The 25,264-nt window shown below is 38.2% G+C and overlaps 2 protein-coding genes across 2 annotated transcripts; both read left to right on the top strand.

Annotated features, from left to right (window-relative positions):
- The first annotated feature begins 1,189 nt into the window (after positions 1-1,189).
- LOC149571563 (uncharacterized) lies at positions 1,190-11,900 on the top strand. The gene is made up of 6 exons (XM_089815705.1): positions 1,190-2,139; positions 2,740-2,985; positions 7,931-8,268; positions 9,346-9,436; positions 10,407-10,505; positions 10,623-11,900. The coding sequence occupies exons 1-6, from the start codon at positions 1,332-1,334 to the stop codon at positions 11,792-11,794; spliced, it is 2,754 nt and encodes a 917-aa protein (XP_089671831.1). The 5' UTR covers positions 1,190-1,331; the 3' UTR covers positions 11,795-11,900.
- A 3,657-nt stretch (positions 11,901-15,557) lies between these two features.
- On the top strand, positions 15,558-17,978 carry LOC149571562 (LEAF RUST 10 DISEASE-RESISTANCE LOCUS RECEPTOR-LIKE PROTEIN KINASE-like 1.2). Its single transcript, XM_089813079.1, has 3 exons — positions 15,558-16,399; positions 16,519-16,578; positions 16,698-17,978. The coding sequence occupies exons 1-3, from the start codon at positions 15,700-15,702 to the stop codon at positions 17,870-17,872; spliced, it is 1,935 nt and encodes a 644-aa protein (XP_089669205.1). The 5' UTR covers positions 15,558-15,699; the 3' UTR covers positions 17,873-17,978.
- The last annotated feature ends 7,286 nt before the right edge of the window (positions 17,979-25,264 follow it).

The raw sequence follows: 25,264 nt of genomic DNA, 5'->3' as shown, positions 1-25,264 counted from the left end.
GCTTGACCCTCATCTTCCCTTGGTGTCTTATTCCTCTTTTCTATTCAAAATTTTCAACCCTAGCATATAGCTGCAAATTGCGAGTAGTGGGGGTACTTAAAGGTGAACTCATATGAGCCTACTCCACCATTGTCAATTATGTGGAGCCAACAATTAGCACATCTAGAATTGCAAAAAACCCTCATTCATTTGCTCTAGAAACTCAAATGTGATATAATTTAAATTTTGACTAAAATATAAAAAATTTAAAAAGTTCTGCAATACAAGATCTTTTAAATTTAATACTTTTTCATAAATTGTAACAATTTGTTTATCAATTAAAATTTTAAATAATACATTGTGTTATATATATATATATATATATATATATATATATATATATATATATATATATATATATATAAAGTCAATTATTTACTAAATCTAAAGTAATTTATACATTATTTGCATAATCCCATTAATCTATTCTACACCACATTCATGAAAAAAAATTTAAAAAAATTGATGGGGGGTTCAGACCTGCAAGGCACGAGGCCTCCAAGCTACCAACCAGTGAAAGGCACCACTTGAAAATATTATTTGTCTTTGCACAACCATTAATTTTGGCAATTATAATCTTAGGAGGCTAGAGAGGTGTAAATTGGTGTATTGAAATAAGCTAAATTTAATTGGGCAAATTTGTGTAGTGAGATGTGTCTCTAGAACCACTGAAATTTCGTAGAATTTGATGAAGCCGAGTTTAATAGGATAATGATTTGCTGTAGAATCCTAGCACTCTAAGAATAATGTTTGTACCTTGTATTTTGCATGGTAGGAAAAAGCTCCGAACCTGTATTGAATTGACGATAAAGTAAACACCCAGGCAATACCCACATTTCATATTATGGATTCCGTGCAATTTCTCTCTTCGTAGGGATATTTTCGTAGAAATATCCAGGCATTTGGGAAGCCAGAATTGAGAACTTTCAGTGCTCTCGAAAGGCTACACCCGAAACTTCCTTGAGGAACCGTTTCACGGAAGTCAGATATTTTTTGTAGTCACGGGCGACTGTGACACTTTAAAGAAAAGCGCGTGGAATTTTATCACCAGCAGATGTGACTAAGGAAGAAAGAGACAACCGAAATCGTTCGGAAATTCTGGTGTATTGAGTCGGGGCAACGGAAAAGAAGAGTCAATTTGGCGTATTGACTCCGTTGTGGTCTTCCTTGCGCCGGGTCTTTCTCTCCCCCTTCTCTCCCAAATCTTTCCCTGCTATTAATCTGCTCTTCATCGGATCTCCCTACTTCAATTCTAGTACTGTTTTGCTTGTTGCTCCTGTAAACGACTGAAGATGAAAATGGAAGGCCTACATCGTTATCTATGTTGCTCTCGGTATAGCAGTCTATCCCCTCTATACCCCCTGCGCTCCCTCTTTCTTGTCTTCACGATTTTCATATGTTGCCTGCCTCCTTCATGTCGAGCTTGCCAAGCACCCTGGAAATGTGGGAATCTAACATTCTCATATCCCTTCGTACCAATGAACAGCAGCTGCGAGGACCCTGCTCTTCGGGTTGACTGTGATTCTGCACTGCATATGCCTCTAATCAATATTAGCGCCCATCAATACTACATACTGGATATATCAGAGAACTGGAAGATGGACAATTGGTATGAGGATCCCACTATAACAATAATCGACAAGGATCAGTGGAGTCAGCGATGCAATCCATCGTTCAGTAGCCATACATCGGAAATCTGGTCCAGTCCCCAATTTAGCATTGCCCATGACGGCAGGAATTTAACTCTATGGGAGGATTGCTCTCCTCTCACAATTCAGGAAAACCTAGTGTACCCACTATCATGTAACCGTAGTTGCTACTTAAATTCGACTGAGAAGTTAAGTTTTGGGAGAATGTGTAAGTCGCGGGTTACTTTGCCAGTCCCAGCTGAGAGCTTGGAAAAATATCCACCGGATCTACCTTATCTAGGGCTCCGAATAAAGTGGAATCACACCCAAGAGTGCGAGCGTTGCCCGTCTCACCAGGGGATTTGCGAAAATAAAACCAATTCAATGCAATTTTATTGCAATTGCGAGCTCAGCCCCAATCCACACTGCCCCTCTGAAATGACCCTAGCTATAAAGGTCACTAAAAACCAATACTGAACTGTGGCAATTCGTCAAATAGTTGGCAAACAGGCTCTGATACCACTGTAATGACCCTAATAGGTTACTGCCTTCTTAAACACCGGAATCTTAACACTTCAGGAGTTTGACGTTTCGTCAAGCAAACTCTACTGGCCCTTACTCTAAAGGCCACTACATTAAGAGTGTAATGTCTCACAATGAATTCTCTTGATAAAATAGTTTCACAAAATAATGGTAGCCGAGAAACCAACAATTTTCAGGGAAGATCTAACTTCAAATGTAATAACAAAGTCTTACACTGTCTGAAAGTAATGAATAATAGTATCCTAACTAAGTTTCATTGTAAATAGACAATATTGAGAACCTGATATTCTGTGGTCTCCATGAATCTTCAAACTAGCATTTATCCCTGCCAATCCGAATCTAATTTTCCATATGTAGGGTACCGACCCTCCTTCATTTGAAAGTCTTACCTATCAGCTTTTCTCTTTGACTGAGACCTCGGAGACTGCAATAGTTCGAACTCTCGATGTCGTTCCGTACTCAATCCTCTGTCTTCCCTTGCAAGGCTGACTGTTGCCTGTGATGAAGCTCTCACTTTATGCTTTGGCAGCAGCACATCACCACCATTGGCAGACATATCCCTTGCATGATCCCTGCTGGCGGAGTTTACCGGAGAACTTCTGTATGTCCTGTTTGCGTTGTAAGCAAGGCCGATACTGTTACTACTGCGTCTTGGTCTACATTACTCCTGTTCTGGACTTAAATCGGTCTATACTCCTGAATCTACCGGCTGTGACCTGCGATTTGATTAATTTACTCTCCAAACGGAAGCATCGCGGAAGGATGGATTCAGAATGTTGGTGTGCTCAGACTTGGTGATGTCCACGGGTCGGATATGAGCGCCGAACTTGTGTGGAGCCGGCAGTGGAAATGTCTGGATCTGCCGCAGACGTTCGATGATGTGTAGCTTGCCGCTAACGGTGCCAAGATCGTAAGGAATGCCCTCTCCCGCCCGGCGGTATTGACTCCGTCTAGGATCGTGGTGGCCGGTCTGAGTTTAATACTGGCCCAATGTTTAAAATCGCGGCCTGTTCATTTCGAATCCGCCCATGACCTTTCGAAAGGAGCACCCGCTAATCTTCACCCTTCGAGTTTATCCTTGGACCTGCGAAATGGATAATCATGTGACGCCGAGACTCCGTAGCATAAGAAACCTATTGAGAACTCCGTCTTATGAACTGTAATTTATTCCCCTCTGATTGGAGATGGACATCAGACTCTTGTCTGGTTCGATTGATATTTTGGCTTCTTCTACGAATTTGCTCCAACCTTACAATGACTTGAAGTATGGTGATCTATTCTTCTTGAATCTCAATACTCAAAGTGATCCTCAAAACTTAATCTTCCAAATTTGGCCCTAAGCCACAAATAGTCGCCCTGATGAAATGACTGAATGTCACCTCCAATCTGCAATAATTCGGATGATATTTCACACCCTCAAAATTGCGTACCAATTGAGAGTTATCGTTCTCAATGGCCAACTGTGGCAATTGCTGAAACCCTAGGTTCCACAATGCACCTGTGATTGAATCACAACCTGAAAATCAAAGAGAGATAATCAACTGCCTGATTCGAATGGAGCCCCGGGGTGCCTATTTATTCTTTTCCCTCCATCCTCTCCAGAGACTTCTAGAACCTTTTTGATCTTATCCCTCAAGTGACTTTATTAAATATTTTCCAAGTCACTTTATTAAATATAAGGTTATCTTTTAATATTATGTATTTAATTAAAATAACTAATTAGTCGTCCTTGGACAACCATTAATTAAATTAATTAAATCGAACTGTCACCAAAAATTGGGGATATGACAGTCCGCCCTTCCTGAAATTGCTTGTCCCCAAGCAATGGCTGAACCATGAACCAATCAGTCTTCCAAATGTAAATCTGTGTATCATCCCAATCCTCATCATACTCCCGTGGAGAAATCATCAATATCAGTAACTGAGAAACTGTACTCAATACCAAACAACTTGATGACTCTGATGAAATTATCCGAAAACCAACTGTAGATGTCAGTAGAAGAAACCATTCTGCGGAACTCAAGCCAACTGAAACATCAATTCTATCAAAACTCAAGCCCCTGTCAGAATGACACCTGCACCCAATTGCATTGTAGATATGACAACAGCCATAGGTACCTGAATCATTGCCATCAACTCCAATCTCTGAAAAACTGCTCCGGGCGTGTCGATGCTGCAGGCCGAGTAACTTGCTACTACCAGTTTTATTTTCAAAAGATGGTGCCAATCTATCTCCTAATGGATGGTAAGAAACTGGAGCCAATCTACATTTGCGTGAAATAAAATCTTCTATCTCCGTATCAAAAGAAAAATGATGAACGTACCCTACCGTATAATGTCGGTAAGATCCTCCAAATTCTACTACTGGCTCTCCATCACTGAACTGGTAATCAACATATGGCTCCAATCTCTGACTCCGAGTGACTGTAGGCTGGATAGGATCCCGTGCATTCTGCTCAACAAACCCCTCCTCAAGATCCCTGTGAGGTAGCATAGTAGAAAGGACCCCTATAATCTTCTCAACCAATCCGCGAATAACACTAGTATCTTGGATGAGAACACCTTCTATCAACTCATGCGAGTCCAAATGAACACATGCACTGTCCAGCAAATACTCCATAAACGATTCAGTGCAATAAAAATTATATGAGGAAACATTTACATACTCCTCTTTACACCACAACTGGTTCTCTTGTAAGGGTGGCATACTCAGCTGTACCACACTATCAACTATCTGAGTAGAATCAATCTGGAAACTGGACTCTACCGGTATCCCAAACTCATTAAAACCAACTTCTTCCAAACCCTGAACATGTGTGTCAGTCTCAACAATAAGCTCCTCAAAAGCAACTGTAGGAGTGTACTTACCGTCATCTACCTCAGTAATCAAATGAACTGGGTCTGGGGCTGGTTTTGACCGCAAATGCTCCAACTCCACAGTCACCTCCTTCAACTGAAACTGTGACTTCTGTAGATCTCGCTGTGTGTCCTCTAATGCCTCAGTAGTCGCTATGAGCTCTTGGGAAAGCTCACTCACCTCCTCTTCACGATTCAAGAGTGCCTCATAGGCTGTACTTCCCCACTCAACCAAGTGATCACAGTCGGCTACCAATCGTAAATAATCCTGCTTTAAAATACGAACAGCTTCACGCAAGGCATGAATCTCTGCCAAAGAAAAGTAACCACCACTGGACTCATCTGTCATAGAAGTACCCCAACCAGTAACAGCTAACAACTGACGAGCAGTATCAAAGTGCTCACAAGCGATAGCAATGTCTCGCTCACTAACTTTCAACTGGCTAACCACATGATGGCTCTGGCTAGACTGTCTTCTATAAACTCCCTCTGACACATTGACTAGAGGAATGTCTTCAAAAATACTGGTCTCTGGATTATTATCATCCATATTTTTTGAATCAACTTTAAAATTCATATCAACATCCAGAGTGTCAAAACCTGTAGTTCTGCTGTCAAGCTCTTCTGTACCTAAAGAAACTGTCAAAGAAGCTGTGTCTTCAAAACTGTCCATTTCATCCTCCCGGATGTCATCAAGGCCAAAACGATCCTGGGACTCATCTGTACATGCTTCCAAATATGAAAAACCTCCGACACCCTTTAGCAAGAATGGTCGACTGGAAATATGAACCAAACCCAACAACGGTGCATAAAGACTAATACCAACATTGGACAAACTACTGGTACAAGGAAAGACAACACTGTGTATTCTGCTAATCAAATCCATGATAGCACTAAAACAAACATTGCTACTATTAAGTGCTCTCCAATCAATTGAACCCCAAACACTGTTGAAACATTCTTGAGTCCATATTCGTAAACAAGGAACAGCTGGTAACTCAAGCAAACTCCTTACCTCAATACCAATTAACTTCACGTACCTGTCTGCCATTGTCCTTGTATCCTGGATGTGAATGCAAGATGAACTCGTAGCATTATCAGCTACCATATATGATCCGTCTTCTGTCAAAAACTGAATGCTAGATGAACTTAAGCTCAGCTCCATGTCGAGCTCTTTCCCATGTCTCTCCCAGTCCTGTAATGCCAAAGTTGCTCGAGTGTCCTCAAGCTCGCAAGATAGCTTGACAACTTCCTCCTCCTTCCTCCTCAAGGCATCTGAATAGTCTTTGGCAAGGCTTAGAAGATAGTCACGGTCTGATAGAAGATGTAAATAGCTCAACTTCGTCGTTCCCATTCCTTCACCAATTGCATGTAAGTCAAAGCAAGAAGAATTTGCCTGAATTCCCTTATGTCTTCCTTGTAACTGAATCATCTGGACGTGCTCTTCTAACATCTCCCACATCCTGTCATGATGAGATAAAGAAGCCACAATACTATCTTTGCTTACCTTCAACTGGCTGGACAAATCATGTGAAGTATCACCAATTTCATCCTCATGTGACGAAGCATCTAACTGAGCCTGGTACTCTCTGTCAGCAAAATCATAAATGCTCGATGTCTTCTCATTTCCACCAGGTATCTCATCATCATGCACAATGACATCTTCATCATCATCTGAACTCACTTCACTGTAATCATTGCTTGTCGGAACCAAACTACCTTGAGTACCTGAGACATCACCCTTGGGAAGCTCGTATTCAACTGTGTCAACTTGAGTGTCAAGTTGACAGTTACTATCCATCAGCGTAATGTCCTTCACCGCTTCCTCCTGTGACCGAACTGAAACCTCTGACTGGTTGCACACTTGTTTCTCGAACTCCTCATTAAGGTTCCTCGTAACATCTCTCATTGTATCTGTCAACTCTTCGTGAGAAGATTTGCCAAAACGAAATCCAGTTGATTTACTCACCTTAGCTGGGACGGACAGCCTGTCAAGCATACGGTGGTGTTTAACCAACAGTTCAGACATGTTATGTTTGATCTTTCTGAGCTCATCCTGAATACCTGAATAGTCCTCCTTTCCACAATTCTGACTCTGAATACTGTGTCTATTACTTGTCCGTGATTGTGTCCTTGGAGACTTTGTGCTGTACCTGTCCATCTTAGTTGAAGTAGAGTGCTGATCACTCATGTAATTCGGTTCTCACCCCACAGGATGGCAAGAAAACCGCTCTGGTACCACTGAAATGACCCTAGCTATAAAGGTCACTAAAAACCAATACTGAACTGTGGCAATTCGTCAAATAGTTGGCAAACAGGCTCTGATACCACTGTAATGACCCTAATAGGTTACTGCCTTCTTAAACACCGAAATCTTAACACTTCAGGAGTTTGACGTTTCGTCAAGCAAACTCTACTGGCCCTTACTCTAAAGGCCACTACATTAAGAGTGTAATGTCTCACAATGAATTCTCTTGATAAAATAGTTTCACAAAATAATGGTAGCCGAGAAACCAACAATTTTCAGGGAAGATCTAACTTCAAATGTAATAACAAAGTCTTACACTGTCTGAAAGTAATGAATAATAGTATCCTAACTAAGTTTCATTGTAAATAGACAATATTGAGAACCTGAGATTCTGTGGTCTCCATGAATCTTCAAACTAGCATTTATCCCTGCCAATCCGAATCTAATTTTCCATATGTAGGGTACCGACCCTCCTATCAGCTTTTCTCTTTGACTGAGGCCTCGGAGACTGCAATAGTTCGGACTCTCGATGTCGTTCCGTACTCAATCCTCTGTCTTCCCTTGCAAGGCTGACTGTTGCCTGTGATGAAGCTCTCACTTTATGCTTTGGCAACAGCACATCACCACCATTGGCAGACATATCCCTTGCATGATCCCTGCTGGCGGAGTTTACCGGAGAACTTATTTATGTCCTGTTTGCGTTGTAAGCAAGGCCGATACTGTTACTACTGCGTCTTGGTCTACATTACTCCTGTTCTGGACTTAAATCGGTCTATACTCCTGAATCTACCGGCTGTGACCTGCGATTTGATTAATTTACTCTCCAAACGGAAGCATCGCGGAAGGATGGATTCAGAATGTTGGTGTGCTCAGACTTGGCGATGTCCACGGGTCGGATATGAGCGCCGAACTTGTGTGGAGCCGGCAGTGGAAATGTCTGGATCTACCGCAGACGTTCGATGATGTGTAGCTTGCTGCTAACGGTGCCAAGATCGTAAGGAATGCCCTCTCCCGCCCGGCGGTATTGACTCCGTCTAGGATCGTGGTGGCCGGTCTGAGTTTAATACTGGCCCAATGTTTAAAATCGCGGCCTGTTCATTTCGAATCCGCCCATGACCTTTCGAAAGGAGCACCCGCTAATCTTCACCCTTCGAGTTTATCCTTGGACCTGTGAAATGGATAATCATGTGACGCCGAGACTCCGTAGCATAAGAAACCTATTGAGAACTCTGTCTTATGAACTATAATTTATTCCCCTCTGATTGGAGATGGACATCAGACTCTTGTCTGGTTCGATTGATATTCTGGCTTCTTCTACGAATTTGCTCCAACCTTACAATGACTTGAAGTATGGTGATCTATTCTTCTTGAATCTCAATACTCAAAGTGATCCTCAAAACTCAATCTTCCAAATTTGGCCCTAAGCCACAAATAGTCGCCCTGATGAAATGACTGAATGCCACCTCCAATCTGCAATAATTCGGATGATATTTCACACCCTCAAAATTGCGTACCAATTGAGAGTTATCGTTCTCAATGGCCAACTGTGACAATTGTCGAAACCCTAGGTTCCACAATGGACCTGTGATTGAATCACAACCTGAAAATCAAAGAGAGATAATCAACTGCCTGAACATCAAAGCCTTAATATAGATAAATAATATCTAAAGAACCTGGTTTTGCATTTGCAATACATTTTGCTTCCTCCAATGTTCTTAATCCATAATTGCGATGTGGTCTCTTTGACAACTGGTGACAGATCAGAAAGTTGCATAGACGCCCCTCTTCAAATCTTCAATCTCGAGAGCACTAAGTAAACGAGACCATACGAACAAAACCTAGAAAGATCTATTTCCACTCTCTCCAATGTCAAACCCTGGCACTTGTACGCGCTGAGAGCCCACGCCAAAATCAGCGGCACCTGAATTCTCTTAGCCCCTGCAATAACACTTTCGTTCTCATCAAATATATCCCAAGATCGCGGCGTCACAGTGTGCACAGGTGAACTAACGCCTTCAAATTGAACAACAGGCCATTATAAATAAGCATGACCTCAGCTTCGACGCAGAGCTTAAGCTTCTTCGCTACAATAAGCCTGTTGATTGGGCAATGATCTCTATTCGTGATACATGAGCGATCGGATTTGTTTGACTCCATCGCAATGATCCTCGACCTCCCTCATCGCAGACTTGGATATCATAACCGAACATATGCGACTCAATACCATTTGTTACGGTGGTGATGTCGGCTTTACCACAGATGAGATATCCCGTACTATAAAATGTTCTTTCAAAAAAGGATCTCCAATATTTCCGAATTAACAAGTGGGCTTGTGAGATTGCGAATATTCGAGATAGCCTTCGGCTCTAGACTTTGACTGTAATAATTTACGGGATACTGGCTGATAAGATATTTTGGAAATTCGATCTCCTTCCGCTGATCTGTTCACGCAGCAACTTCTATAGAGTGCGCTGAAAAAAAAATGTTCCTTACCCGTCGAACTCCTTCTTAAACTCTTTCCTGATAATCTGAATCGAATCCTTCAGAGGATAGTGATGCAAGAACCAAAAAATTGGCCTAAAGCCACAAATGATCGCTCCGATGAAATGACTGAATGTCACCTCCAATCTACAATAATTCGGATGATATTTCACACCCTCAAAATTGCGTACCAATTGAGAGTTATCGTTCTCAATGGCCAACTGTGACAATTGCCGAAACCCTAGGTTCCACAATGCACCTGTGATTGAATCACAACCTGAAAATCAAAGAGAGATAATCAACTGCCTGATTCGAATGGAGCCCCGGGGTGCCTATTTATTCTTTTCCCTCCATCCTCTCCAGAGACTTCTAAAACCTTTTTGATCTTATCCCTCAAGTGACTTTATTAAATATTTTCCAAGTCACTTTATTAAATATAAGGTTATCTTTTAATATTATGTATTTAATTAAAATAACTAATTAATCGTCCTTGGACAACCATTAATTAAATTAATTAAATCGAACTGTCACCAAAAATTGGGGACATGACACCCTCACTGACTCCATTCTTTCTCCATTCAATCCTACAAAAGTTTATGGTACTATTACATGACGTATGCATTCGACTGGGAACAACTGTTCATTGAACTTTATGTATTGGCGCGTTGCAGGCAATTCAAAGCCTAAACCTTCCAGGTCTATTATTCTAGGTGAGCGTCCCTACACATTAACTTCTTTATCGATTTTGGTTTATTTGGGTGAAGATTCCATTTCTTTATACACTTAAAGACTTTTTAACTTAAATATCTGTGGCCATTCTACTGAAGGTTGCTCCATCGGAAGCATTGGGCTTATTGCAGTATTCCTGGTCCTCATTTATTACGCGAGGAGGAGAAAAGCAACTTCCACCCGGGGGATCGGCAGCGATCTCAGCAATTATCAAGGAACCGACATAGAAAAAGGGCAGAAAGGGTACATGCTAGGTCCTGTGCGCGTATTTACTTACCAAGAACTTCAGCAGGCCACAAATTTCTTCGACGAGAAGAACGAGCTCGGCGATGGAGGGTTTGGCGCAGTGTATCTGGGTAAACTTGAAGACGGACGATCTGTAGCAGTGAAGAGGCTCTACCAGGAAAACTCCAGAAGATTCGAACAATTTATCAACGAGGTAGAAATCCTATCCTCTCTTTACCATCCGAACCTTGTTCGTCTCTACGGCTGTACAAGTCCGGAGAGTCCGATGCTGCTCCTTGTTTACAAATATGTGCCAAACGGAACCCTTGCCGATCATCTCCACGGGAGTCGAAGAAGCCTGAGAGGCTTGCCCTGGGGAACACGTTTGAAAATTGCCCTACAAACAGCCCAGGCCTTGGCGTACCTCCACAACATAGAACCGCCCATATTTCACAGAGATGTGAAATCCAACAACATTCTTCTGGACGAGCATTTGGGGGTAAAAGTTGCAGACTTTGGGCTCTCCAGACTGGTGCCTGTGAATGTCTCACACGTCACAACTGCTCCGCAAGGCACGCCAGGGTATGTGGACCCAGAGTACCATCAATGCTTCCAGCTCACTGACAAGTCCGATGTGTACAGCTTTGGGGTTGTTTTGGTGGAGCTCATCTCCGCCAAAGTGGCCGTGGATATTATGCGGAATAGTCACGAGATCAGTCTTGCTAATATGGCCCTAGACAAGATGAGACGAGGTGTTTTGGATGAGTTGGTGGATCCTGATCTGAAGATTGAGAGCAACGAGGAGGTGAAGGCCATGGTCGTTGCAGTTGCAGAATTGGCGTTTGAATGCCTTGCAAGGGAAAGGGATTTCCGACCGTCCATGAAACAAGTTGATGCCCGTCTCGAGGAAATCATGGAAATGCAGCAGAAAACCACAGAATCTTCAAAGTTCACAAGCTTCTCGCTCGCAGCCTCTACTCCACTTTCAGCACCAATCAGGGGCTCGGAAAGGAGTGAACAGCATTGGGTTCCTTTGTCTCTGTAGTTTGTATGTATTCAGTTGTCTGTATGGTATAATGGGCCCATAACTGTTTCAATATGTATAGTAGAGTTGTTATTATTATTATTAATTAAATTAAGCATTTCAGATAGCTTGAAGATCGACTATTTTTTTTTATGAATATGCTGTGGACATATTTTATTATTATTTTAAAGATTTTAAATTGAGCTGGAGACTTTCTCGACCCACAAACACATAGAAAAGACTATGATTTTCATCTGTTAAGGATCTTAACGATCCTGAAGAGTTTGATTTGCAATATAAGACTACATGAATACGAAACCCGCCTTTCATTTTATGTTACCAGGTAAAAATAATAAACTCTAATTTCGATTTCAACAAATCTCTACTAATAGAATGGATATTAAAAAGGAAAATTCAATTTGGTCTCCTGACCACACATCCCCAAACTGAAAGCCAACAAAAGAAGTCGTACCAGGCCAAAGTTGGTCCACACTCCCTTTTGAAATGTGGAATTAGACCCCTCTTTGCGACGAATTTTCTACGGTTATAAATAACACATTGCGAAAATGAATTTTCTTCATCGGTTGGATATCGCCTAGGAGAAAATAGGTAGAATATCCTCTACAGCTCTTTGTTTAAATTATAGTTTACAACTTTTATAATTGTTGTTTAAGTTGATAACTAGTGATAAATTCATTAAAATTTGGCAATGAAAGGCATGTGTAATGTCGTACAAATTTTAAATAAATTATATAATATAGAATATAAAAAAGCTTCATTACTAAGATTTGATGATAAATTATTAATCTAAACGTTAAAATAACAAAATAAAAGTAATCAAACTTCTTAAACTGGTTATAAGGAGCATAACATTATTGCTTAACATAATATATTATATGTTCATTCATGTATGACATTATTGGTTATTATAATATATTATAGGTTTGTTCATGTATGACATTATTGGTTATCATAATATATTATTAGGTTGCATGGGTACTTGTACCCACACCTCTGGTACTCATACCCATGTACCCAAGTACCAAGTACATATATCCCAAGTACCAAGTACTTGGTGGAGAGCATCATAGCTAGGGACCTTGATTGAGATTTTAGATCTTTTTTTTTTGGTTTTTTGTTTTTCTATTAGCTCGTTGTTTATCAAGTTAATTCAATACCTAATCAGTTTGAAACTTTGATAGAATATTGATTAACAATAAACTTTATCACTATTTAAGCATAAATTTATCATTTCCATTATGTCATCGTCATATGATTTATGATCTTGTTCATGTTTAAAGTTTTCCTTCTCTGTTATTTGTTTATCAAGCTTAATTCAATACCTATTCAATTTGAAACTTTGATACAATATTGATCAACAATAAACTTTATTAGTGTTAAAGCTAGAAATTTATCATTTGCAATATGTCATTATCATATGATTTATGATCTTCTTGTTAATGTTTAAACCTGCCTTCTATGTTATGCATCTAAACATTTATCATAAATTATTATTACAAACATATAACAAATCTAAAACTAAAAACAATACATTACATTTGCAAACTTTATCATTGTTCTTGATTTGAAAAATCATTGTCATGACTCATAAATTCAGGTTTTCTTTAAATATAAAAGTATAATTAAAAATAAAGTTTTGCATACCTAAGTACCTCCATCCCCTATTATAAAAAATAGTTGTACCTATACTTGTACCTATACCCATACCCTAAGTACCCCTATCCCTATGCAACTTTATATATTATATGTGGATCTTGGTGTTTTTTGTACACCTTTGTGGTCTATAGGATCTCTTGCTACTTAGAACATCCACTGACCTTGCCTAACCTCCTTACCAGGTTAATTGATCCAAACTTGTAGCATCACTCCCTTACTTTTCTAGGAACAATATCCCTCCAAAGGTTTTATAGGTCTACTAGGGTACTATAGCACTCCCTAGTCCAACCAAGGTTTCCATGATGTCCCAAGGTGTTATTGGAACACTTGTACTCTACTTGAATGGATAACAACAATGGGTTTGTACCTAATTTCAACATTTATTCACAAAAGAGCTACAAGGAGAGCCCCTAATTAGGCTTCCACCTGAATTTCTAGGGCCAATAGCTCCTTTGTCTTAGAGTTTCAACACCTCTAGCCTTAAGAAAAATTGATACATAGGACCCATGCTCAAGGATTTTTAGGGTCTCGGGGTGTGTACAGGCTATACAACAAAAATAGCAAAATTGAGGGTTTGATAGGGTTTTCTTGGTTGCCTATTGCCCCCACTTTTAAGACATGTTTGACACTTCATCAAGAGTCCTTCTCCACAAGTTAGAACCTCCTCATACCCCTCTTCAATCCCTCAAAATGGAAAGTCTTCATTCTTCAAGCTTTGCTCTCAAGAGCTCTTTCTTTCCTCACAGTCCCTAGTCGAGCATTGCCTAGCTCACCTAGGGCTTGGTCAAAGAATTCTTTGCACTCACTTTCAGGGCCCTTGCTTGCATAATATAATACATTAGGGTATGTAGCCTTGAAATCTAGAAGATCGTGGAATTTCCATGGTGGAAACAAGACTTACAACCCTTTCATGATAAACAACTCCAAAACTAGCAGCAGACAGGTATCTTTGAAGAAATTTACAAAACCTTCAAAACTTGGTCACAAACTATAACTAATGCATGGTGAATATAGAGGCTGCAAGTATCTAATGTTTTTTAGCTATTACAAAGAATTTTCATATATCTATTGCTTGACCTCATTCAATCCATGTCTCCTGGCTTAAGGTTCTACTTTCATGGCATTAATATCCTTAAAAGTGTATTATGCCAGTGCTTTAGGATAATGGGATGCATGTCCCATGTTCATCTGTGATAAACTACTTTCCTAAACCTTTTTGTTCTTTAACTTCTTGAATTTGACGCTTTGTCTCCTATACAAATTATCTTTCACATTACCAACAAGACAACCATGAACTTCATTGTTTTGACATCTTTTGGAATCCCTTTGCTCATTTAGGCCGTGAATTTTAGAGCAACTATTGTCATCTTCTTTAACACTACTATTTCCATAATGTTATAACTATCACATTCTCCAATGGGAAAACCTCACTATTTCGATATCTTATCCTTAATGCTATGACAATTGCACATCTTTGGACCTCTAGATTTGTTAGGTTCTTATTCATTAGATCACCATTCGCCATAATAATATAATAATATATTGATATAGTGTAGCCTCAAAATTACCATATATCACTAGTGCACTGACATCTATGCAAAAATATTTGAAAGCCTTTGTTGAATTCTCAGTTCATGCTAGGTGAAACTTGTAAATTTATTCTAATAGAGTTCAACATTGAAAAAATAGGAGTAGATAATAAGTTTCCTCAAACTACCAACCTACCACCACTTAAATGGCATTTGGAGCTCCTCTTCATAGCTTTAGAACTCTGATTGTTCCTTCATGGTTATCCCTTTATGAACTAACAACTTTACAACTCAGGGCAGTATTTGATTGTGAGTCATCTTGCATGTATAGAACTAGGTGTTTTGTTAAAAGATCTCTAAAATATTTTAATTTATTACTCCTACTATAAATACTAGAAAATGTCTTCTATTCTATTACACATGGTTACTAGATTTATTAAGATTGTTGTCTCACTATGACAAAGCGCGTGGAATTTTATCTCTACTATTACATTTGAATATGACAAATGACGTTGCGGAGAAATTCTCCTGTAGAATTTGTCTTCAGGAAATAGGAGTCAAATTGGCGTATTGACTCCGCTAGCTGTTTTCTTACGGTCTGTATTAGGCCAGGCCTTTCTCTCGGCTTTCTCCCATCTCCTTTGTTTGCTATTAAACTTCCATTCATGTTCCCTTGTTTACTTCATATGTGCAGCTGCTTTCTTCTTAGTATCGTAAGAAATGAAGATGGAAAAGGAAGGGCCGCATCTTCATCTATGCCATTCTCACCATTTGAGTCCTTTCCGTCTACACCGCCTGCGCTTCGTCTCTCTCTTCACAATATCCGTATATTCATGCCTCGCTTCTTCATCTCGAGCTTGTCCAGAGTTTGCGTGTGGGGGACTATCGTTCCCATTACCTTTTGGGGAGGTGAACAGCAGCTGTGGTCACCCTGCTCTTCAGCTGGACTGTGATACACAGGCGAATAAGGCCCTAATTAATATTAGTGGCTACCAATACTACATACTGAATTTCTCAAACAACTGGCATGAGCCGGACAAGTGGTATGAGGATCACGTGACCATAACAATAATTGACAAGAATCTATTGGGTGAGAGCTGCAATCCATCCTCCAGTAACCATACAAGAGAAATCTGGTCGAGTGTTCAATTTCAAATCACTGATGAATATGGGAATTTAACTCTAAGGGAGGAATGCCATTCTGATGCAATTGAGGATGAACTAGTGCAATTACCATGTAATGACAGTTGGTCCTTTAGCTTGAAGGAAGCGTCAACTTTGACTGGTCTGTGTAAAACGCAGGTTACACTCCCAATTCAGAAAGACCTAAAAATTCCTCAAATATTAGAGTCAATTCATGAAGGGTTCCGAGTAAAATGGAATCCCAGTGAAGGCTGCTCTAATCCTGACTGCTTCTCTGGTGAGAACGCTAACTTGATTCTTTTCTAAATCAATTTACAAAAAAGGTTAATTAATGGTTTACATGAAGATATATGCATTCGATTGGAAATAATTATTTATTGAACTTTATGGATTCAGGCGTTGGAGACAATTCAACGACCAAACCTGCCAAGTCCCACGACGAGTCTATTATTCTTGGTAAGCATCCCTGGACATAAGATCTATGTTCTTTTGGTTTATTTGGGCGAATGTTTTTTTTGGGTTCCCTCCACACCTTGAATTAGAACTATTTCATGTATCTGTGCAATGTACTGAAGGTTGTTCCATCGGAGGCGCTGTGCTCATTGTTACAGTATTCCTGGTCTTCATTTACTGCATGAGGAGGAGAAAACCATCTTCGACTCGGGGAGTCGCCAGCGATCTCAGCGATTGTCAACGAACCGATACAGAAAAGGGGCAGAAAGGGTACATGCTAGGCCCCGTGCGCATATTTACTTACCAAGAACTTCAGCTGGCCACAAATTTCTTCGACGAAAAGAACGAACTTGGAGATGGAGGGTTTGGAGCAGTGTATCTGGGTAAACTTGAAGACGGACGAACTGTAGCAGTGAAGAGGCTCTACCAGGAAAATTCCAGAAGATTCGAACAATTTATCAACGAGGTAGAAATCCTATCCTCTCTTTACCATCCGAACCTTGTTCGTCTTTACGGCTGTACAAGTCCGGAGAGTCCGATGCTGCTGCTTGTTTACGAATATGTGCCAAACGGAACCCTTGCCGATCATCTCCATGGGAGTCGAAGAAGCCTGAGAGGTTTGCCCTGGGGAACTCGTTTAAAAATTGCCCTACAAACAGCCCAGGCCTTGGCGTACCTCCACAACATAGAACCACCCATATTTCACAGAGATGTGAAATCTAACAACATTCTTCTGGACGAGCATTTGGGGGTAAAAGTTGCAGACTTTGGGCTCTCCCGACTGGTGCCAGTGAATGTCTCACACGTCACAACTGCTCCGCAAGGCACGCCAGGGTATGTGGACCCAGAGTACCATCAATGCTTCCAGCTCACTGACAAGTCCGATGTGTACAGCTTTGGGGTTGTTTTGGTGGAGCTCATCTCCGCCAAAGTGGCCGTGGATATTATGCGAAATAGACACGAGATCAGTCTTGCTAATATGGCCCTAGACAAGATGAGACGAGGTGTTTTGGATGAGTTGGTGGATCCTGATCTGAAGATTGAGAGCAACGAGGAGGTGAAGGCCATGGTCGTTGCAGTTGCCGAATTGGCGTTTGAATGCCTTGCAAGAGAAAGGGATTTCCGACCGTGCATGAAACAAGTTGTTGCCCGTCTCGAGCAAATAACGGAAATGCAGCAGAAAAGCACAGAATCTTCAAAGTTAACAAGCTTCTCGCTCGCAGCCTCTACTCCACTTTCAGCACCAATCATGGGTGCGGAAAGGAGTGAACAGCATTGGGTTCCTTTGTCTCTATAGTTTGTATCTATTCAGTTGTCTGTACGGTATAATGGGCCCATAACTGTTTCAGTATGTATAGTAGAGTTCTTATTATTATTATTAATTAAATTAAGCATTTCAGATAGCTTGAAGATCGACTATTTTTTTTTATGAATATGCTGTGGACATAATTTTATTATTATTTTAAAGATTTTAAATTGAGCTGGAGACTTTCTCGACCCACAAACACATAGAAAAGACTATGATTTTCATCTGTTAAGGATCTTAACGATCCTGAAGAGTTTGATTTGCAATATAAGACTACATGAATACGAAACCCACCTTTCATTTTATGTTACCAGGTAAAAATAATAAACTCTAATTTCGATTTCAACAAATCTCTACTAATAGAATGGATATTAAAAAGGAAAATTCAATTTGGTCTCCTGACCACACATCCCCAAACTGAAAGCCAACAAAAGAAGTCGTACCAGGCCAAAGTTGGTCCACACTCCCTTTTGAAATGTGGAATTAGACAGGCAATTCTTAGTGTGGTGATAAGAATTCTCTTCGTCTCGATATTGGACCCCTCTTTGCGACGAATTTTCTACGGTTATAAATAACACATTGCGAAAATGACTTTTCTTCATCGGTTGGATATCGCCTAGGAGAAAATAGGTAGAATATCCTCTACGGCTCTTTGTTTAAATTATAGTTTACAACTTTTATAATTGTTGTTTGAGTTGATAAATAGTGATATATTCATTAAAGTTTGCAATGAAATGCATGTGTAAAATAAAAGAATGGCATACAAAATTTAAATAAATTTTATAATATTGAATATAAAATCTATTCATCACTAAGATTTGATGATGAATTATTAATCTAAAAGTTAAAATAACAAAATAAAAGTAATTGAACATCTGAAACAAGTTATATTGTGGCATTTACAATGTTAGAGACAACTTTATATAAAATGGTTACTAGGCTTCTATCTTATAGAATATTTAATGTTTAAAATATTGTTTTATCTTTTTAGTATTATTTTGGTAATGTTTCGTAAGCATTGGAGATCCTTCTCTCATTTATCTTAATAATAATAAGTGTTACATAGTTCTTAGTAATTGCTTTTTAAGTATAAATCTACTTTTAATATAATAAATTTATTATAGTATTAAAATATTTTAATCAATAAAAAATTATATAATTATAATTTTATAACGATATTTGTACTAATAAGTTCGTTTTATTATAATTGTATAAAAAATTATTAATTATTAACTCTAAGTATAATTAAATTCAATTTGATTTGTAAATATAATTATTGATATATATTTTCTATTGCACATATATCATATAGTGCTATTATATTATAAATAAATTACAATATCAATTTAATAATATTTTTATAATAATAAGTAATAATATTTCATAAAAGATTATATAATATAAATATGTATTTTTTTAAAATATTTTTAATTGAATCATAAAAATTAAATTCTAAAATACTATAAAATTAAAAGTATAAAAAGTTAGCACAAAAAATAACAATGATAAAATACAATAAGGTTTTAAATAATATTTTATAATATAATAATTATGTAAGAGCCTACAACGTATCAATAAATTGCGGGTCTTTCATCGGGGAGGTCTTGGGTTGGAATCTACTTGAGATTAACACATAATAATAATTAATCTTAAAAATAATAATAAATGAATAGTAAATAACCTAGACTTTGGTTGATTATCTATCAAAAATATAATAATAATATAACAATAAAAATCACAATTGAGGACTCATCAATTGCCATATAAGACTCCAATTCGGTCAACCAATTAAAAGATAGAAAATTAATATAGAAACATTATAATGTTAAAAAATTGTCATCTAGTTTTTAAAAACTTAATATTTATATAAAAGAAATAAATAAAATGAATTCTAATTGGTATATTAGACCTCATTTAATAAAATGTTATTGCAAGCAATTCAAAAAAATCACAATAGTACTCAACCTACGATAAGTACTAATAGTTTATATAGTTATTATCAATTTTTAGATTCATTGTTTAAGTATAATCATAAATAGGTATATGTGGCTTCTTAGGGTAAAAATAAAAGTTAATGAAAAAAGAGACAACAAAGTTCTATAGTTGGAGAATTGGTAAGAAGTGCACTTTGACAAGACATGTGAAACTTTATTTTTCATGTTTGTCATTTAAAGGAGGGATTCAAATAACTCATTCTTTAGTCAAAACCTTGGAAAAAATGTATAAAGCAACAAAAATAAAGGGAAAACATTAACCCAAGCCTTTGGATAGTTTAATAGGCCTATTACCAAGCCTAAACATGATCATGCTTTTATGTTTAAAAAATGTGTTCATGTTATGCATAGTAAAACTCAACTGTCATACTAGTCATTATGCACTCATGTTATATTTGTGTAAAACTAAAGTCATTTGAAACTTCCCATTAACATTATATATACACACAATCTAATGCAAGAGCATCCTGGGTGTAAGGGCAATCTTGCATCACCCAAAAATATTTTATTTTCAGCCTTTTCTATTTTAATGAGGACTAGTAGACAAGGTGGTTACTATTTATGGGAACTTGCTATTTTAAGTAAGTTTGTCATGCAAACTCAAAATGTTCTCATTTTTTACAGGAAGGTTCATTTTAGAGATATAAACCTACCATAAAAATCTCATTGCTCTAGCTTAAGTATCAGAGAAGTTATTGCAGATTTTTGGTGGAAAATTTTGTAGAAAAATCTTCAGGCTCACCGTTGGAGGCCTTAGAGTGCCCAGATGAGATCCAAAAACTTGACAAAAGGGTGCCAACACAATTTTAAGTATATAGATCAATAGCTAGCATTTTTGAAAAGTGGTTATAATAGCCAATCAGAGCAACGATTCATGAGTTATGGCCTTCGAAAGTTGGGCTACCAAAATTTCTAAAATAATTTGTCAAAGATGTATTTGGTCGACTCTATGTGTATTGTTAGGTTCTATCAGCCCTAGGTATTAAGTTTGAGCATCTAGAACCTTCTTAGGTGGCATAAAACTGCCTATTTAAGAAGGCCCAAACATTGTCTAGGATAGCTCTGGGTGATAGTTTTCAGCACTATCTTGCAAATTACTATAATGAAGGTGCCCATTTGGGTTAGCATATTGTAATTGAAAATTCTGTAATTTCGCATTTGCGGCAATAATAAGAAGTTTATATTTTGTTCTCACATTTGTTGTTGTTTCTTTGTTTCTATTATGAGTTTATGGTATTAAGGGGAGTCCTCTACATCAAGTGGTGTCAGAGCTAGAGTTCTTGAGTGTGTGGACATATCACCAATTGTGAGGCAGTTTGCACTAGGGTTTTAGTAGAAGTGTGAAATTACCTCCATGAAGAGAGCATGGCAGAAGAGCTATAGGTGTTACACCTGAGGGTTTTCAAGCCCTTCAAAAGAAAATGCAAGCGTTGGAAGAAAAAATGTGAAGAGGAATAAATCTTTCTATAAGAGATGAAAGCAAGGATGAGGACGAAGTAGAAGAAAATGCCAAAGAAGAGGTAGTTCTAAATCCAAAGGAAAAGAGGCTTTTTAAGGAAATCTGCAAGATTGGAGAAAGACCTAAGTTTGAGGTTCCCACATTTTAAGGAAATCTTAATCAAGAAGAGTTGATCGATTGGATCAATGAACTAGAGGAGTAGTTTGAGTATGAAGATATTAAGGATCTGAATAGGGTCAAGTTTGTGAAGGCAAAATTGAAGGGACATGCAAAGATCTGGTGGCAAGAAGTTCAATTAGAGTGAAATAGAAAGGGAATAGACAAAATCACCAGATGGGATTAGATGATAGCTAAAATGAAGTGACAATTCATTCCTATGGATTATGAGCTTGATCTATTAAAGAAGATGCAAGGAATGAAGCAAGTGGGAAAATCTATTCAAGAGTATACCAAAGAGTTCTACTGAGTACTCATTAGAACCGGCTGTGCAAAAGCTGATAAGGAGAAAGTTGCCCATTATCTTAATGGGTTAAGGAAAAGCATTCAGGATGAGCTAAGTCTGGTTCAAATGAGTAGTACATGCTAGTTTTCCCTAAGAGATGAGAAGAAATTGAGCAAGAAGTTTGACAATAAGAATAGTGGAAGAGGTCGTGGCAGAAGATCTGGCATGCGATCTTATGGAGGCCATAATGATGATCAGAAGAACAAGGATGACACTAAAAGTAGCAACCAAAACCAAAGGGAAAATAATTCCAATCATTTCCATGAATAGAACAATAGAGATCAGAGAGGAAGAGATAAAAGACAAGGATCTAGAAGAGGAGGCTTCCATGGAAAAATGTTTTCACTATGAAGAAGGGCATATAACATTTGAATGTACCCAACACCAAGGAAGAATAGATTGAAGAACAGAAGGTCAGATGAGAGTTGCACATGTTGATGAAGATGTCAAATCCTCACATTCTGAAGATGTTGAAAGATGATAAGTCTTAGTTAACAGAAAAGTCCTACTAAGTGGTGAGAATGAACCTAATCAAAGAATGAGTTTGTTTCGAACAAGGTGCAGATGTGAAGATAAGTGTTGTGATGTGGTCATTGATGGTGGAAGTACTAACAATCTAGTGTTAGAAACGATGGTCACCAAGTTGAAGCTAAAGAGACAGAAACACCTACATCCATACCATATTTGCTTGGCTGCAAGATGACAACAAGGTTATGGTCAATGAGCGATGCTCAGTGAAGTTCAAGATTGGGAGCTCCTAGGATGAGGTACTATGTGATATCATACCTATGGACATATGTCATATGTTTTTGGGTAGGCCATGGCAGTTTGATAGGCATGGTGTACATGATGGGCGAGAAAATACCTACACTCTAAGGATGGAGTGAAAAATAAGTTGAAGCCATTGAAGGATAAAGAAGAAAAGGTATCTAGTGTTGCTAGAATATGTTTTGTTGATGGAAAAAAGTTTCTTAAAGGTATGAAACATGAGCATATGTGTTTTTCTATAATTCCTAAAGATAGTAAAGAAGAAGTGGACGAGGTACCTGCAAAATTTGCAGATATGTAGGAAGAGTTTTCTAATATTGTATTAGATAATGTACCTGCTAGATTGCCCCCAATGAGGAAGATCAGTCACTAGATGGATTTGGTTCCAGGAGCCAATTTTCCAAAACATACAGCGCACAGAATCACACCAACAAAAAGTGAAGAGTTGAATAGGCAAGTTCATGAGTTGTTGTAGAAGGGGTTGATTCGAGAGAGTTTGAGTCCATGTGTTGTACCAATAGTGTTAGCACCAAAGAAGAATGGAGAATGGAGGATGTGCATAGATTCTCATGCTATCAACAAGATCACCATCAAGTATAGATTTTCTTTGCCAAGGATGGATGATATTACAGACTATTTGAGTGGAGCTCATTATTTCACAAAGATAGATCTAAAGAATGGGTACCATTAGATTTGTATTAGAGAAGGTGATGAGTGGAAGACCACTTTTAAGACAAGGGAAGTACTGTATGAGTGGTTAGTGATGCATTTTGGGCTAACCAATGCACCCAACACTTTCGTGAGGCTCATGGATGAGGTACTGAAGGAATTTGTAGGTAAGTTTGTCATTGTTTACCTAGATGATATATTGATCTTTAGTAAGACATTGGAGGAGCATTTGATTCATAGTTGCAAGGTGTTTGAAAGGTTGAGGGAAGAGAAGTTGTTGATAAACTTGAAGAAGTGCAATTTTTTAAAGGAGTTGGTGTACTTGGGATTTGGTGTACTTGGGATTTGTAGTCTAACGAGAAGGTCTGAAAATGGACCCAAAGAAAGTGAAGGCTATCCTTGAATGGCCTATTCCAAGTAGTGCGACAGAGGTAAGATCTTTCCATAGACTGGCTACATTTTATAGAATGTTCATAAGAAGTTTTAGCAATATTTGTGGACCCCTAACTGAAACAATAAGAGGAGATATGAAAGAGTTTAAGTGGATTATAGGAGCCGACAAGAGTTTCAATCTACTGAAACAAAAAGTTACTGAGAAACCTATTTTAGCACTTCCTGATTTTAACAAGGTGTTTCAAGTAGACTATGATGCTAGTGGTATTGCAATAGGCACTATTTTAAGCCAGGAAGGTAGATTAGTTGATTATTTCAATGAGAAGTTGAATGATGCAAAAATAAAATATTTTGTTTATGATCAAAAATTTTATGCTATAGTTCAAGCATTGAAGAATTGGAGACACCTTCTTCTTCCCAAGGAGTTTGTTTTGTATATTGATCATCAAGCTTTGCAATAATTGAAAAGTCTAAGAAAATTGAACCAAAGGCATTTAAAATGGGTTGAATTTTTGTAGAGTTATACATTTGTTTTGAAACAAAAAAGTGGGAAGTCTAACAAAGTTACAGATGCTCTTAGTAGAAGATAACTTTTGCTGACAAAAATGCAAATAAAGGTGGTTGGGTTCAAGGAACTTAGTACATTGTATCTAGATGATCCTGATTTTGGTGAAGTGTGGAAGGCTTGTATAGAACCTGTTACACTTGACAGGACAAAGTGGTTAGATTTTATGATCCAAGATAATATGTTGTTCAGAGGAAGCCAGTTGTGCATTCTAAGAAGTTCAATGAGAGAGAACCTCATCAAGGAGAAGCATAGTGGAGGATTGGTTGGACATTTTGTAGAGATAAAACTATAAATTTGGTTGCTAAAAATTATTATTGGCCACATTTACAACAAGATGTGATGGAGTTTGTACAAAGTTGTCAAGTATGTCAGACACCGAAAGGAGTGAAGCGAAATATAGGGTTGTATTAGACATTACCTGTACCAAAGAAGTCGTGGGAGGATGCCAACATGGATTTTGTTCTTGAATTACCAAGGACACAGTGTGGGCATGATTGGTTTTCAAAGATGACACATTTTATTCCTTGCAAGAAGACTAGTGATGCTATTTGTGTAGCAGAATTTTTCTCAAAGAAGTGGTGAAATTACATGGTCTACCAAAGAGTATAGTTTAAAATTGAGATACCAAATTTGTTGGGTATTTCTAGCGTACATTATGGAAGAAGTTGAAGACAAATTTGAAGTTCAATTCATCACATCATCCATAGACTAATAGATAGACAAAAGCTATGAATCACAGTTTAGGAAACTTGTTGAGATACTTGGTTGGAGATTTAAAAAAAAGGATGGGATATGATTTTACCATAGGCAAAATTTGCATCTAATAATTATGACAATAGGAGTACTGGTAAATCACCATTCCAAATTGTATATGGGAGTAGTCCCAAAAATGTTTCTGAATTGAGGAAGTTGGATAAGGGAGAGATAAGTAGTGCTAAAGCAGAAGATTTTGTTGAACATTTGAAGAACATAAATGAGGAGGTGAGGAAGCGTATCATAAGAGATGATGTAATGTCCCCACTTTTGTAGT

Source organism: Cupressus sempervirens, chromosome 2 (assembly GCF_028749045.1).
Source record: "Cupressus sempervirens isolate cs-2001-9-10 chromosome 2, ASM2874904v1, whole genome shotgun sequence".
Taxonomy (NCBI): Eukaryota; Viridiplantae; Streptophyta; class Pinopsida; order Cupressales; family Cupressaceae; genus Cupressus; species Cupressus sempervirens.
The sequence above is the reverse complement of the archived record's forward strand: the minus strand, read 5'-3'. Positions and strand labels throughout refer to the sequence as shown.